The following is a 16,059-nucleotide window of genomic DNA, read 5'->3' on the forward strand; positions in this document are numbered from 1 at the left end:
AAAGATGGTTAATGAATATACAACAGATATAAATGGATATTCCAAAAATGAACAACAAACCGAACCACATTTATCTCAAACCGGCCAAACGAGCCAATCGGCATCAGTCTGGTGGTTTAACAGTTTAAAGTTTAAACACCCCTAATTCCGAGCCGCTGTTTATAAGATTACAGTAGAAACTACCTAAATAATTGCATATTCCCATAACAAATTTAAAAAAAATAGAGATATGATGCAAGAATCGACGAAAACACCCGTCAATCATAACAAATTATTTGCCAACTACAGACAAGTAAACACTCGAACATTATTTAAGGTGGGACAATTCTCATGTTTGTTTTCAAGATGCCCATTTGACCATATAAAACAAGTGGATATACATGCTACAATACTAAAAAATAGATACTTGAAACATATGACCAAAAATCATTTAACATGATCAAGATAACTAACTGCCATTTTGAACATGCATTCTGAATCCAAGAGGAAAAGCAATATGTATAAAAAGTTAAGCACTTAATGTCGTTTTTATCGTTCCTTTTCTGTCTGGTACCTACTTGACATAATCTTTTTATTGAAATTTCTTCTTCATGAGCTATCTATCAGTCAATCATATAAAGGAAAATAAAATCATTCAACGAATGACATAAAGTGTAATTATAATTTATATCTATAATTTCCCAAACATGTTGCGGGTGAGAATGTTTAAAACTTAAAGAGGAAATTAACCTACTTTTAAAAAGTCTTAGGGGCTGTTTGTTTACCTCTTAATGAGGCTCTTAATGGTTCAGACCTCTTACTGATTCAACACTTAATGGTTCAGACTGTTTGTTTCGTGATCAGATGTTTGAATGGTTCAGACATTTGCCTCTGAATGGTTAAACATTTTACTGAGTCTGAATGGTTAAGAACTCTAATCTGAATTGGTCAGACATTTGCCTCTGAAATGGTTAAACATTATATTAGCTCTTATTCTCTTAATGGTTCAGACCTCTTACTGGTTCAGCACTTAATGGTTCAGACCTCTTACTGGTTCCAGTACTTAATCATTCAGAATTTGGCAAATAGCCCCTTAATGTTTGAAGGAAGTGAAAATTTGATACTATTTTTGTTTTATGTTTACTTTTCTTGTTTGTTTTCTTTTGTAATCATGAGAATCCGTTACTCAAAAGCTTACAGGATCCCAACAATACCTTGCTAACTAATGAGATCAGGTAAAATGTAGTTTGAGCTAGACAAAGTGGCCTTCAAGGGGTTAAAGGCAGAAAACTAGAGGAAGTTGGATTCGAACCTGAGACCTCTGTTAGAGGGACTTAAGTAGTGGCGTACCCAAGTGGTGGCTTGGCTGGGCGGGCAACCCCCCCCCCCCCCCAATTGTTTTTTGTGTGTATTTTATTGGTAAAAATCTCGATCGCACCCCTTGAAAAATTGATTGAATCCCTTATACGTACACCCAGAAAATAATTCTTGGGTCCGCCTGGATTCAAGCGCTTACCATTATTGGTAAAAATCCCGATCGCACTCTTGAAAAATTGGTTGAATCCCTTATTCGCACACCCAAAAAATAATTCTTGGGTCCGTCTGGATTCAAGCGCTTACCATTATTGGTAAAAATCCCGATCGCACTCTTGAAAAATTGGTTGAATCCCTTATTCGCACACCCAGAAAATAATTCTTGGGTCCGCCTGGACTCAAGCGCTTACCACCGCATTACGCCACCACCCCCTTGAAGGTTAACTTTCCATATTTGTTGCTTACTACTAACAATGGTTTTTTTACTGTTCTTACAAGCCATTAAGAAGTAAGAACCTATGCCAGATGGGACACAAATGTTCTCTTTGAGCATCATTGAACATAAGTAACTTATTTATAGGGTGACATGTTGTAGCTGTAAGATGGTGAGAGTTGATTGATTCATTCATTCGATAAGCATAAGCGAACCCTAGAATCCTAAGGTGGGTCGTATCGTAGGCTCACACAGTAGTCACACTAATAAACACTAACACTAATAATATAATACAATAGTAGCAATATAAAAAGATGAAGAAACATAGCTCTGATACATAAGTAAGGTGTTTGTCCTGCATGCCCAAATCCTTTAAATACTATAACATTCTAAGTTTTCATAAATTTAATTTTTAGTCCATATTTATGGATTTACGCTTAGTAAAAGTAAGCAGTTAAGAGTATTAGTTTATAAGGAGTCTGTTGATGTACTCAGTGGCGGATCTTGCCCGTTGAACCTGCAGGGCCGAAAGACACGGGCACTAAAATTAGCACTACGGCCGAAAAACTTTCCAGGGCCGAACATAGTATATATACAAAATTTCAATCGAAATGCGGAAAATTAGCACTACGGCCGAAAAACTTGCCAGGGCCGTGGCCCTGCCACTAGTCCACTAAGATCCGCCCTTGGATGTACTTCCAATTCATAGGAATAGGATCCTCCTATCTATATGTATCCTTTTCAGTTTAATCAAGTTTTGACTGTTTTAAGGAAAAAAAAACAAGTACTTACTAAAATGGAGGCTCAATCTCACAATGAAAAGTTATACCCTGTGAATTTGGTAATGGTGGTGCTTAGTACATATTAACCCCTGTTGATTGTTGACCAAATATAAAAGTCAACCTGAAGAAACAGTGATCTAATTAAGGAGTCAATTAGATTGGTTTATGTTCCTTTCATAATGGTTAATCTTCTTAAAGATATTTGAGCTCCGACTTGGTGATCAATCCTGCAAAACAGAACACCGTTACTCGTTAAGAGGGGAATGTGGGGGTTTCCCTCTTAACCAGGCTCCGGCGTGAGGATAAGCGACTGTTTTTTGAGTAATTAAGTGTAAAGAGTGAGAGCCGAGGGAATAGAGTGTTTAACCTGTGGGATGAGGTCTCTATTTATAGCCGGAGAGGTGTAAGGGGTTATGGGCTGATGGGCCTTGGGCCAGAAGCGGACAACAAAACGGATATGCTCTTTGTCTCACTGGCGTCGACCGCTTAGTGGCTTCTAGACGCTCGTCGGTGCTGGCGCACCTTGATTGGAGCCACGTGTCATTGTTGTCGGCCTTGTTGTCCTTCTGTCATCAGCAGACAAGTGGAGATCGTGGGACAGTTGTCTCCGTTCTCTGATTGGTGCCACGTAGGCGTCCTTGTGTACTTCTCGTCAGGCGATCGTGGCGCACGATTGACCAGAGCCTGCTAGACGCTCATTGGCTCCTTTTACTGCCACTTGTACCTTATGTACCACTGTAGATAGCCGTGCGCTTCCCTACTGAGTGGCTCTTGTTGGACAACAAACTAACCCACGCGGGGTTAGCATGCTCATTTGTTCCATTGTTTTACGCTAAGTGCTGATATCTGGGCCTCTTGTGAGCCTTGCCTCGCGCGGGACAAACTACAACGCGTGTAAATCGCGCGTGGATACTGTTAATAAGTTTTCTGGAATAAGGAGTATGGTTCCGCGCGACTTTTTGGGACCATACCCCTTCAAGTCCCCCCAGTCCAGTGCTGCACCATGCGCAACGCAAAGTGGTTGGAGCTCTGGACTTAATAAAATTAGGAGAAATAAGTGTAATAGGGGAAATGTTCTTTTGATCCTGATTGGTGTGGCGCATGTGGAAAATGTTGTTTTCAATTGCGCAAGTACCAATGCAGGTCTTTAGGGTTTGCCGTTTGTCTGATCAGGCGCGCGGGTTTATTGGAGGTGACATGTAGCTTGCGCAACTCATGTAACTTTTGCATGAAGTTACTTGTAGTTTTTATGGCGGGAAACTTCGAAATTTGAACTTCTGACAAGTTGGTGGGATAAGTCGTTGAGTGCGACGTTTGAGTTGACCTCTGGCACGGGTGTCATCATGCCGTCTGCGGCAGTTGCACTTCGTGTCAGGAGAGTGAGGCCCACGCGCGCTTGGTAACCGTCACCCCTGGTTTCCCGCTTGACGTGGCAGCCCCTCGTTGGTTAGCCTAGCGGCGAACGCGGCACGGTTACCCATCGCATTAAATGCGATGGGTATATATATCCGAAGAGAGGTGAGAGACTCTACACTTCTTTTCGTTTCTTCTCTATTTTCTTCTCAACTTCTCTTTGAATCTTCAAACCTGTTCTTCATATCTTCAAGATTTCTTCAAATCTTCAAAATTGTTTCCAGAATTTTCAGATATGAGCGAAGAACACCAAGAAGCTGCTGTTACTGAGGAAGGACCAGTTCCTGTCCTCAGATGGGATCTAGGGCTTTTTGAGCAAATTGTTCGAAGCTTTCGATTCCCGTCGGAGTGGGATGCCCGGTATCCGGCTCAGGGCCAAACCGCGGCTGATGCACCACCCGGATATATTACTTTATATGAAGACTTCTTTCTTCAGGGCAATTTCCGGCTGCCGGCGACCAACTTCCTGGGCAATATCCTTCATCACTACAACTTCCATCTATCGCAGATGAGCCCACCGGGGATGGTTAGGATTCGACACTTCGAGTTTTTGTGCCATTCTCATGGCATTGAGCCGTCGGTGGATAAATTCCGGGCCTTTTATCAGTTGCAAAGGACGATGGGCTTCTTCTCCTTTGCGAGCCGTGGTGCGGCTAAGAAGATCTTGTTAAACCCACCGAAGAGTTTCCACGACTGGAAACCTAAGTTCTTCTTTATCCGGGAGGAGGTTTTGCCGATTGCTATGCCCTTTAGGGACTGGACCGAGGCAATACCGAAGGAAGACCTACCGATTCCCAAAAACGCCCTGTGGTACCAGCAGCTAACCCCAACCCCGAATCGGGTATTTGGGGAAAACGTTTTGGTCGCAGCGAAGATGAGTGACCAGTGGTCACCTAGCAGCAGGGAGGTTCTGGTGTTGAAGCTTAGCGATCAAGGTTAGTTATTTCTTTGTACTTTTTCCAAGTAAGTTTGCTTTAATTGTTACTTACTTACTTCCATGTGTAGAAGCGCAACTCTATCAAGCTGCCTTCTCGACATTTGGTGGCTCTATGGGCGTTCGCCCGTTGCGCGATGATGAGGAAAGCTGGTATGACCAGATTAGAGGCAACTTCATGTTCCCAGCTGCTGATGCCTTTGCTTTGCTGCCAACCACTACTGAAGGTGCGCAATACCCTAAACCTCGTCCTTTGCGCTCTGTGACTTTCGCTGGGAAAGAGACTCTCTATCTTTCCAGCGAGGAGTCAGTAGGTTCTTCCAGCGGTGAGCTAAGTTCCTGGTCTAAAATCTTTACAGGTGTGTTGCGCGACCTGGGGATTGACCCTGAGGAGAAGAAAAAGAAACCTGTGAAGAAGAAGAAGAAGGTGGAGCCTGAAGTGACCAGCAAGGGCACTGGCCCTAGTCGCGCGACAACTGCTGCTGTCAAAGGTACTCTTCGCCTTCGTCAACGTGACTTAGATGATTATGTGATCATCAGTGACTCATTTGAAGGCTTGTCACGTGTAGCTAAGGGAAAAACTGGTGCTGGTGGGTCGAAAAGCTCTGGGAGCGCGGGTTCTCGTAACCCTGAAGCTGGCGCAACTCCATCTTTTCCTGAAGATGACGAAGCTGAAGAAGAAGATGCTGGTGCCCAGCTTATTGGGCGGAAGAGGGGTAGGAGCGAAGCCACGACTGGTGTGGCTTCCGCCCCTACATCTGTTGTGATTCCCGCGGTTGGGAAAACGAGCAAGCTGCGCTCGTTATACAAATTTTCTCCTGGTATGTTCTTCGCTTCTCTTCTTAATATTTTTCTCTTTGCTTAAATGCGCTTGCTTTATTTTTTCAGAAATCAAGAAGAAGACCCCTAAGAAGGGTGTCACGTTCAGTGAGGCTGCGGCGAAGAGGCCCAAGATTACCATCAAGTCCACTGACACTGCTGCTCAGGATGCCGCGAAGGCTGCTGAGGCGCAGCGAAAGGTGGAGGAGGGTCGGAAGAGAGAGGAAGAGAAGAAGAGGGTTGCCGAGAAGAAGAGGAAGGATGAAGAAGAGAGGAAGAGGAAGGAGGAGGAGGAGAAAAAGAAAGAGGAGGAGAGGAAAAGGAAGGCGGAGGAGGAGAGGGTGGCCGAAGCGGCGAAGAAGAGGGCCCTGGAGGAGTTAGAAAAAAAGAAGGCTATGGAGCAGCCTGTTAATGTTCAAGGGCCTGAGGTTACAAACCCTACCCACTCCGCTCCTGTCATTACTTCTAAGGGTGCGGGTCGACATGCTTCAAGCAGCGCGAGCTCTGGTGGTGCAGGGGGTTTTAACCCGAACGTGATCGGGGCGAAGGATACCGTCGGCGATATCTATTATAAAACTTATAATGAAGAAGAACGCGGCGATGCTCCTCACCAAGCCCTTTGGAGCTTAAAGCAGAAAGATACATTTCATGAATTTGCCCCTTGCCGCGAGTGGTTCTTGAATTCGTTTACCCCTGCAGAAGTTAACCGGCAAAGGGCGAAACCCCATGAAATGTTATATCGCACCTTTATACTTGGAGAGGCCAACGCTCGTGCTGCCAACCACCAGATAGTCCGTGAATGGCGAACGATGGTTAGAGAGCGCGCCGACTGGGAGGCTTATCGTGAGCGCTCGTTAAAACGTATTGCTGAGTTTGAAAAGTCCAAGGCTGCTCTTGGTGAGGAGAGAGCCAAATTTGAAGCTGATAAGAAGGCCGAAGCATGGGGCCGCGAGGGCCTGCAAAAGAAACTTCATAATGTTGAAGAGCAACTGGCCAAAGAGAAGGCCGAGTTTAAACGTATTTGTGCCCAAGACAACGAGCGTGCCTATGCGGCTCGACAGAAGATAGTTGATCTTGAGGCTAAAGTTGCGGACTTGACCTCGAAGGTAGAGGAGGCGCAGGGAGAGAAGGCTGCCAAACAGCAGGTGGAGGTTAGTTTATTTGTTTTCCTTTATTCTTGCTGTGTTGTTAACAAATCGGCCTAAGTTGTTTTGTCGGCCTTCAGGTTGAATTGTCTGAGGTCAAACTACAGCTGTCCAGCAAGGACAGAGATCTCCACGCCAAGGACGCTGAGATTGCGGAGCTCAAACGTCGCTTAAACGAGCAAATTGACAGATGCGAGTCGTTGGAGATCGACCTGGAAGCTGAGAGGGTTAAGGCTGCTACAGCTGATGAGGCGCGTGCTGTTAGCACTGCTGCGCTGAATGTAGCCCAAACCAACTACTCCGAGGCTCAAGGCATCGTCGATACGCTTGTCTCAGAAGCTGAATGGATGCGCACTCGTGGAGTAGTGCTGGTGAGTACTTTTTATGCTTCTATCTTGTTAAGGGTTATCTTTAACGCTTTTCTTTTGTTGAAGGTTGCCAACTCCATCTTGAATGCTGGTGAGCTAGATCGCGCCGTTGCTGGTCTTACGGATGCGGCGCGTGCGGTGGGTCACCGAGGTGGTTACTTAGAATGTGCCAGTCACGTTGAGCAGATACTAGGGCAAGAATTTGATGTAAGCCATTGCTCGGTGACTGATCGTGCTGATGCTACGCTTGCACAAGCTGAAAACTCGTATGACAACCTTTCCTTGCCTATCATGGATCTGGTTGTGGAATCCTTGAAGAAAGACGACTGGTGCCAGCGCCTTAAAGCGGTCCTCGATCCACCAGTTACTGTCGAGTTATCCGATGAAGAGCCAGCTGGTGATGATGGTGGCGATGGCGATGGTGATGGCAATGATGATGATGGCGATGATGACGGCGATGATGATGGCGATGATGATGGTGACCGTCATATTGAATAGGGTAGGCTGTTGATAGGCTTTTATGCCCCTTGTAATTTTCTTTTGGTAGTTGAATGTACAATGCTGCGCTGTTGCGCAAGTTTTAAATGATATGAAAGATTTTCGTTTTTTCCGTTGCAATTATTGCATTGCTATAAAACTTGGGTTAAATTAGCTCGAATAAATGGAAGTGTCCTTTATATAAAGGTTACCGCCCGGTCTCGCGCTTTGTTTGCGGAGGACCTTGGAGGCGATTTGAACAAACTCTGAGATGCTGGAGTGTTTTCGCGCTAATCAGAAGTTTAGCATGCATTTGTAACGAAAAAATGTAATAGAAAAACATGTCGTATGCGTTTATTAAGTCAAAAGTGGGCGCGCAGGCCTTCGTACATAATTGCTAGTGGCTTATAGCCGACGTAGGGAATTAAAATGGGGCGCAAGGCCGGAATAGATTACATATAACATTTGCGCAGTTGCTGCGCATTCCATGTCCTTGGTAAGATGTGGCCATCTAGGGTGCGTAACTTGTAGGCCCCTTTGCCCAAGACCTCATGTATCAGATATGGGCCTTCCCATTTAGGTGCCAACTTCCCTGGACGTTCCGCATTTGACGCTTCATTGTCGCGAAAGACGTATTCCCCTGGGATGAAGGTACAAATGCGGACCTTTGTGTTGTAGTACCTTTCCAGCTGGGTTTTGTACTTGGCCTCTTTGATTCGCGCGAGTTCGCGCCTTTCTTCTAACAGGTCCAAGTCCAGGCGCCTTTCTGCTTCATTGTCAACTGAGTTGACCGCTGTCATACGTGGTGAGGGTAGGCCGATCTCCGCCGGGATAACCGCCTCTGAGCCATATACCAAGCTAAAGGGGGTTTCGCCGGTACTCGTCTTTGGCATGGTTCGGTGAGCCCATAAAATGCTTGGGAGCTCATCAACCCATCCTCGTCGCCTTGTTCCCAATCTGGCCTTTATTCCCTCGACGATGCATTTGTTCACGCTTTCTACTTGTCCGTTGCCTTGGGGGTGCACAACGGATGTGAAAGTGTGTTCAATGTTCATTTCCTTCATCCACTTCTTGAGATCGTCTGATGCGAAGTTGGTGCCGTTGTCAGTTACGATCTTGAGCGGAAGGCCAAATCTGCATATGATGTGCTCCCAGATGAACTTGCGCACAATCATAGCTGTGGTGGATGCAAGGGCTTTGGCCTCTACCCACTTGGTGAAGTAGTCGACAGCCACTATGATAAACTTTACGGCGCCGGGAGCATCTGGGAAGGGTCCCACCATGTCAATTCCCCATTGCTGAAAGGGCCATGCGGTGGATACAGGGATAAGATCATTTTTAGGGCGCAGTGTTTTTGGAGAATGCCTCTGGCAAGAGTCACATTTGCGGATCTCCTTCATTGCGTCGACATGCATACCAGGCCAGTAGTAACCGGCGCTCATGATCTTCGCGACGACCATCCGTGGTCCGGAGTGAATGCCGCAGATCCCCTCGTGGATCTCCCTTATCAGGTAATTCGCATCCTGAGGGTCCACACAGCATAGCAGTGGCCCTAGGAAGGATTTTCGGTACAAAATACCGCCGTTCATTTCGTATTGTAGGGCTTTGTTTTGGATCTTCCTTGCTTCCGCTTTGTTTTCAGGGGGCACCCCTTCTTGCAAGTATTGGATGATTGGGGTCATCCACGATGGTTGCCCTGTTTCGATCACGTTGACTTGTCGCAGTAATACCGATGGATTCTTGAGTACCTCTATCCTTACATCCTTGGCGAGATGTTGAAAGGAAGTCGAGGCAAGCTTGCTCAAGGCATCGGCAGGCTTGTTTTCCGAGCGATTGATATGTATAACCTTGTGAGTTTCGAATTGTTGGAGCAATTCTTTCGCTTGTTCCAGATATAGAGCCATGACTTCTCCCTTCGCTTCGTATATGCCATTTACTTGACTGGCTATCAGGAGTGAGTCAACATGTGCGCGCAAGTTTTTTGCTCCCATCTTGATGGCGAGGCGTAAGCCTGCCAGGAAAGCTTCGTACTCAGCTTCATTGTTGGTGTTTTTGAAGTCTAGCTTAATGGCGTAAGTAAACTCGTGCTTTTCTGGGCTCACTAGGCGTAAACCTGCTCCCGCGCCATCATCATTTGATGGCCCGTCGGTGTAAAGCATCCAAGTCTCCTCTGTTGTATTTTCCTTGGGAGTCTCTATCATCTCGCATTCCTTGATTTTATCAGCCGGCACTTCTGTGATGAAGTCGGCTAAGACCTGACCCTTGATGGCTGGGCGTGGCCTATACAAGATGTTATGGCCTCCCAGTTCGATGGCCCACTTAGCCAACCTTCCTGATGTCTCAGGCTTCTGTAGTATAGTGCCAATGTGGAAGTTTGTCAACACAGTTATCACATGCCCTGTGAAGTATCGGCGCAGCCTTCGAGAGGCGTGTAGTAGCGCAAGAACCAGCTTTTCCATTGTGGAATATCTTGTTTCTGGGTCTGTGAGTACCCTGCTGACGTAATAGATCGGGGTTTGCACTCCGTTCCTGTCTACCAACAATACTGACCCTACTGCCTTATCCGAGGAGGACAAGTACAGCACAAGGGGCTCTTTTTCAAATGGCGCCGTTAGGGTGGGCAGTTCAATCAGACATGCTTTCATTTGTTGAAAAGCTGTTTCTGCCTCCGGTGTCCACTTGAACTCTTGCTTCTTTACGCAGTTGCGCAATGTGCTGATGAAGGGATACGATTTTGCGGCTTGATTGGAGAGAAAACGATTAAGCGCGGCCAGTCGGCCGGCCAGTCGTTGCATCTCTTTGATGTTTCGCGGTGAGGGCATTCGCTCAATAGCTTGTACTTTCTCTGGATTCACCTTGAAACCGCCGTTTGTGACAATGAAGCCTAGAAACTTCCCTTCTTCCATGCCAAAGGAACACTTGGCTGGATTTAGCTTCATATTTACGCTGCGCAATGAGTTGAACGTTTTCTCGATGTCTTTCAACATTTGGTCCTCCTCAGGACTTTTAACCACTAGATCATCGATATAAACCTCAATATGCTTTCCGATGTCACCTGCAAAGGTCTTGTCCATCAAGCGTTGATATGTCGCGCCTGCATTCTTCAGGCCAAAAGGCATCTTTGTGTAGCAGAAGATTCCAAGATCTGTTCTGAACGCTGTCTTGTCTTCATCTTCTAGCTTCATCTGCACTTGATGGTATCCTTTGTAGCAATCCAAAAAGCACTTCCATCGGTATGGCGCGAGAGAATCTATTTTTTTATCGATCTCAGGCAAGGAATAGCAATCCTTTGGGCACGCCTTGTTGAGATCAGTGTAGTCTACGCACATGCGCCATCCGCCGTTTGATTTTTCGACCATCACGGGGTTCGCCACCCAACTCTGATATCTTACCTCTCGCAAGATCCCGGCTTTAAGCAGCTCACATACCTGCTCGTTCATTGCTTTTGTCTTGTCTGCTCCTAGGCTGCGCCTTCTTTGGACCTTTGGCTCGACAGATGGGTACGTGTTTAAGCAATGCTCGGTGATGTTGCGCGGGACACCGGTCATGTCTGCCGGTGTCCAGGCAAATATATCCATGTTTCGAAACAGCAGTTGCTTTAGACGTGTTCTGATGTCTGACGAAATGGCGTGGCCAATTGTCACAGTCTGCTCAGGGTATTTTCGGTTTAAAACCCATTTCTCTGGCTCGGTCGTGGAGACCTTTGCCGCCTTTGTTGGGCGCAGCTCTTCAGTTGACATTACTTCTTTCTTGGCATATATGATTGCTACTCCTGTCTTGGTTGGGAAACCTATCGCAGAATGAGGCGTTGAAGTCACCATGTTTAGCTCGCCTTGTGTTTCCCTACCAATAAGCACATCATGCCTCGATTTCACTGGCATTACCATGAAGTTCACATTTGTTGTTCTTGAGTGTTTCCCGTCAGAGAGCGTGACGGGGAAACTGATCTGTCCGAGAGGAAAAACCATCTCGTTGCAAAATCCAGACAAAGGATAATCGACAGGTTCGAGTCGCGCTTTATCCTCTTCATCCAACTGATTGAAACACTGTTCGTAAATGATGTCGGCAGTACTTCCCGGGTCTATGAATATGTAGTCAGTTTCATAATGCCCGATTATGCCGGTAATGACCACGGGACGTGTGGCGCGAGGTCCGCCGCGCACTACCGGAAATATAACTTGCTGCTCTTGCCAAGAAGGTTCATAAGGGCGTTTGCCTTTCTCTTTCGCGCTATACCTGGGTCCGTTGACCATGTGAGTTTCTAGTCGTCGGACCTTTTTGTGGTTCCCTTCATCGTGGCGCTGGAGTTGACGGGTTTCCTTGCGTACATTCTTCACTAAATGGCTTAGCTTACCGCTTTTGAGCGCTCTCTCGATTTCTTGGCGCAAGCTATAACAGTCGTCGGTCAGGTGCCCTGAATCTTTGTGAAAATCGCAGTACAAGTTGGGGTCTTGCCCTTTCTTGTTTGTCATTGGTCTGGGCGCCTTGAAATCGACATTCTCCGTCATCAATACCTCCTTTGGAGTTTTTGTGAGCGGAGTCCAGTGTTTGTCACGATTGTCGTCTCTGACCGCCTTCTTGTAACCGATTCGGTCAATCGTTTCTCGCGCATCTTCTCTGTAGCGCGGCCTGTCGTCACGGCCTCTTGGTCTCTCAGACTTCCAGTCATGACTCTTATATTTGTTACGCTTGTTGTTGTCATCGCGCGTACTTCCTCTTGAGAATCGATCTTCTGGGTAGTAGCCCTTTCCACCAGCAAGGGACTCCTCAGTTTGCGCGACGATTTTTGCGGCTTCCATTAGTTTATCCCACTCCTTTGGCATTCCATCTTTGCCTGTGATGGTTCTAATGAGACTATCGCAACGTATAGCCTTTTTGAAGTGACAGCGCATGAGTTGCTCACTGACGCCGCCTATTTCCAGACACTCTTTGTTAAAACGCGTGATGAAGTCCTCCAGACCTTCACCATCTCTTCGCCAAATATCTTCTACTTCGGCTGTGTCACGTTGGTAGCGACGTTGTTGGCTAAAGTAGCTTAAGAACTGCGTCTTGAAATCTGTCCATGATTTAATCTTCCCAGGCGGAAGGCTGTCAAACCAGGCGCGAGCCGCTCCGGTAAGAGTTTGAATGAACAGGTGGCACCACATGGGCATGTTCCACCCTCCCATGCAGCCCACACTCGTGAATGTTCTGACGTGATCGTCTGGGTCAGTCAACCCATTGAATTTCCCAACAGTTGGGGGTAGCTTCTCTCGTGAAAGCGGCGCGAGTGCAATTTTCGGGATAAACTTAGAGTGTTCCGCAGCTTCCGCTGGTCTGTATGCCAGGCGGAAATCTCTTTCAGCTTCTTCTGTGTAGCCAATGTGTTGTCTTGGCTTGTAGTACTCATGTTTTTTTGGTAAACGATTAAAGACTGACGATTCTTCGTCACCTTCCCATGTGGGATCATATGGGTCCGTTTCTTCCCATTCGTTGTTCATGTTGCGCGGCGTGAGCCGGCTGTGAACAGGGCCTCGTTGAAGGTTCGACGGATAGTCGTAGTAACTATCCGTTTCCCCTCTTGTATCGCGCGTGTCTTGTACGCTTAAACGTCTTGTAGGGGGAGGCCTGTTGATTCTGCCTTGTATATTGGCTGGTGGGGGCATTTGGCGCACCCCCTGACTCTGAGGGGTGACCAAGGACGGTTCTGCCGTCAAAACTGCTTGCTGCGCGATGAGCGATTGGTATGCTGCATTGATAGTGGCGATGTTCTTGGCATACCACGAGGCTGGGGTTTCGCCTTCTGGTAAGCCAAGTAATGCAGATACATTTTGAGGTGGCGCTGTGTTCGAAGGTCCTTCTCCGTTCCCTGGGGTGACCACTTGGGTGATGCGGGTGAAGCTCCCGCGCGGACCCCCAGTATTGTTGATTTCAACTTCGCCGATTTCTTCGATTTGTTGGGCTTGGAAGTTTTGGATTCCTTCGCCCAACGCCGTGTTAGAGTTGGTTCCGAAACCGAAATCTGGGATGATTCCTTGACCAGTCATAGTCGAAGGAAGAAAGAGGTGTCAAAGGCTCAAATAAAAGAAGATGAGGGTGGTTATAGAAAAAATCGGTGGGCGCCAATGAAGAAACATTGATCTAATTAAGGAGTCAATTAGATTGGTTTATGTTCCTTTCATAATGGTTAATCTTCTTAAAGATATTTGAGCTCCGACTTGGTGATTAATCCTGCAAAACAGAACACCGTTACTCGTTAAGAGGGGAATGTGGGGGTTTCCCTCTTAACCAGGCTCCGGCGTGAGGATAAGCGACTGTTTTTAGAGTAATTAAGTGTAAAGAGTGAGAGCCGAGGGAATAGAGTGTTTAACCTGTGGGATGAGGTCTCTATTTATAGCCGGAGAGGTGTAAGGGGTTATGGGCTGATGGGCCTTGGGCCAGAAGCGGACAACAAAACGGATATGCTCTTTGTCTCACTGGCGTTGACCGCTTAGTGGCTTCTAGACGCTCGTCGGTGCTGGCGCACCTTGATTGGAGCCACGTGTCATTGTTGTCGGCCTTGTTGTCCTTCTGTCATCAGCAGACAAGTGGAGATCGTGGGACAGTTGTCTCCGTTCTCTGATTGGTGCCACGTAGGCGTCCTTGTGTACTTCTCGTCAGGCGATCGTGGGGCACGATTGACCAGAGCCTGCTAGACGCTCATTGGCTCCTTTTACTGCCACTTGTACCTTATGTACCACTGTAGATAGCCGTGCGCTTCCCTACTGAGTGGCTCTTGTTGGACAACAAACTAACCCACGCGGGGTTAGCATGCTCATTTGTTCCATTGTTTTACGCTAAGTGCTGATATCTGGGCCTCTTGTGAGCCTTGCCTTGCGCGGGACAAACTACAACGCGTGTAAATCGCGCGTGGATACTGTTAATAAGTTTTCTGGAATAAGGAGTATGGTTCCGCGCGACTTTTTGGGACCATACCCCTTCACAACCCTTCGGAGTGGCAGCAATATCTTTGAAACGAAACTCCATTCGACGCAGAGGAAATATATAACCATCATTACATGCTTCTTCATATCTCAAAATATCATATGCATTTAGAAAATAAAGAACCGTCGTACTCATGGGAAATTGTCTCTCCTTCAGAATCCAGACTTTCACAACCCGAATATCTTGTCGGTTGATCAAAGGGCAGCCGATATTTTATATTGATTCTACCAGGAATCTAATTATATCTAGCAGAAACAAGCTTTTGAAATAAAAAAAAAACAAGAAATGAAGAAACAATATCCTTGGATTTAATAAATTGCGAAAAAGCACTAAATATGTTATCATGAAATGCATAATTTGAGGGATTTTTCATAAGCAATGGCAGTGGTTCACAATGATTCAAAACTATTGTGAAATATGCAACTTTTTCACTTCTAACCGAAACATTGGGGGGTCCCACTATGTTAGATTAGATTATTAGTTCTAATATTGCCTAAAAAGCATAATCTCTCTGATTCTTAAACAGCATCATTAAAATATTTTTGTGACACAGATTTGCTACATATGTTGATAAATATTTGGAAAGTTATTTTGGGATTATTCTCAGCTGCTTAAATGTGCAGTCATTGATGAGAATAATTGCAGCATAAAGAAGTGATATGATATATTCATCTTTCATGAATCCTAATTTGCAGAAGGTTTTATTATCCCTTAGAAGGTGTTGAAGATTTAGGGACCCAAAGACATATAAAACTAAAGAACGTTAAGCCGGAATATATAACTAATACTAAAGGTGGCAAAATAGATGAGTTGGGTTACGTCCTTATGTGTCAAAAGGGTAAATCTTGGTTGGGGCCGAGCCATTGGGTTGACCCGAAACACCTTTGTCCAAAATTTAAAGTTTCTCATGAAGAATTAGTGTGTCAAATACGATTACAAAAATTATCTTGTTTCAATAATAATCTTATGTTTTGCAAAGTGATCCCGGAGGTTTTATGCATCAAAAATAAACTTTGGGAGACTTTTAATCCGTTTGACCCATTTGTAAGTGTTGCCTTGTAGGATTTTTTTTTTTTTTTTTTTATTTTACCCGTTTGACCTGTTAGAGATAAAAACATAGTCATACTCAATCCATTCATAAGTAAAAGCGTCGAGAATTGAATGCCACCTCTACTAAACTTCGCACAATCGATTTAAGCATGACATGTTGGAAATTAGAACGAATGCATCTCCAAGATTTTTTTTGTCGACCGTGAGACCCCGTTACTAGTAAACTCACGGGACGTCACCAATACCATGCTAAGCTAACCAGTGGAATAAGGTAAAACAGAGTTTGTGTTGGGCAAGTGCACATTGTAATCAGAGATGAAAAGGATTTCTACTTGATACATTAACAAAAGAAATATAAATGGCTATAAATAGGATAGAAAAC

At 45.7% G+C, this 16,059-nt stretch overlaps 1 protein-coding gene across 1 annotated transcript; it reads left to right on the forward strand.

The window, feature by feature from the left end:
* The first annotated feature begins 5,517 nt into the window (after nucleotides 1-5,517).
* On the forward strand, nucleotides 5,518-6,746 carry LOC110867064 (caldesmon-like). Its single transcript, XM_035988009.1, has 3 exons — nucleotides 5,518-5,560; nucleotides 5,744-6,691; nucleotides 6,736-6,746. Exons 1-3 carry the CDS (start codon nucleotides 5,518-5,520, stop codon nucleotides 6,744-6,746), a joined length of 1,002 nt encoding a protein of 333 aa, XP_035843902.1.
* The last annotated feature ends 9,313 nt before the right edge of the window (nucleotides 6,747-16,059 follow it).

Source organism: Helianthus annuus, chromosome 3, assembly GCF_002127325.2.
Source record: "Helianthus annuus cultivar XRQ/B chromosome 3, HanXRQr2.0-SUNRISE, whole genome shotgun sequence".
Classification (NCBI taxonomy): Eukaryota; Viridiplantae; Streptophyta; class Magnoliopsida; order Asterales; family Asteraceae; genus Helianthus; species Helianthus annuus.

Bases quoted from the DNA above. Each gene is read 5' to 3' on its own strand.
- LOC110867064 (XM_035988009.1), top strand. From the start codon at position 5,518: ATGACGAAGCTGAAGAAGAAGATGCTGGTGCCCAGCTTATTGG. The intron at 5,561-5,743 runs GCGGAAGAGGGG...TTATTTTTTCAG, and splicing joins GCTGGTGCCCAGCTTATTGG to AAATCAAGAAGAAGACCCCT.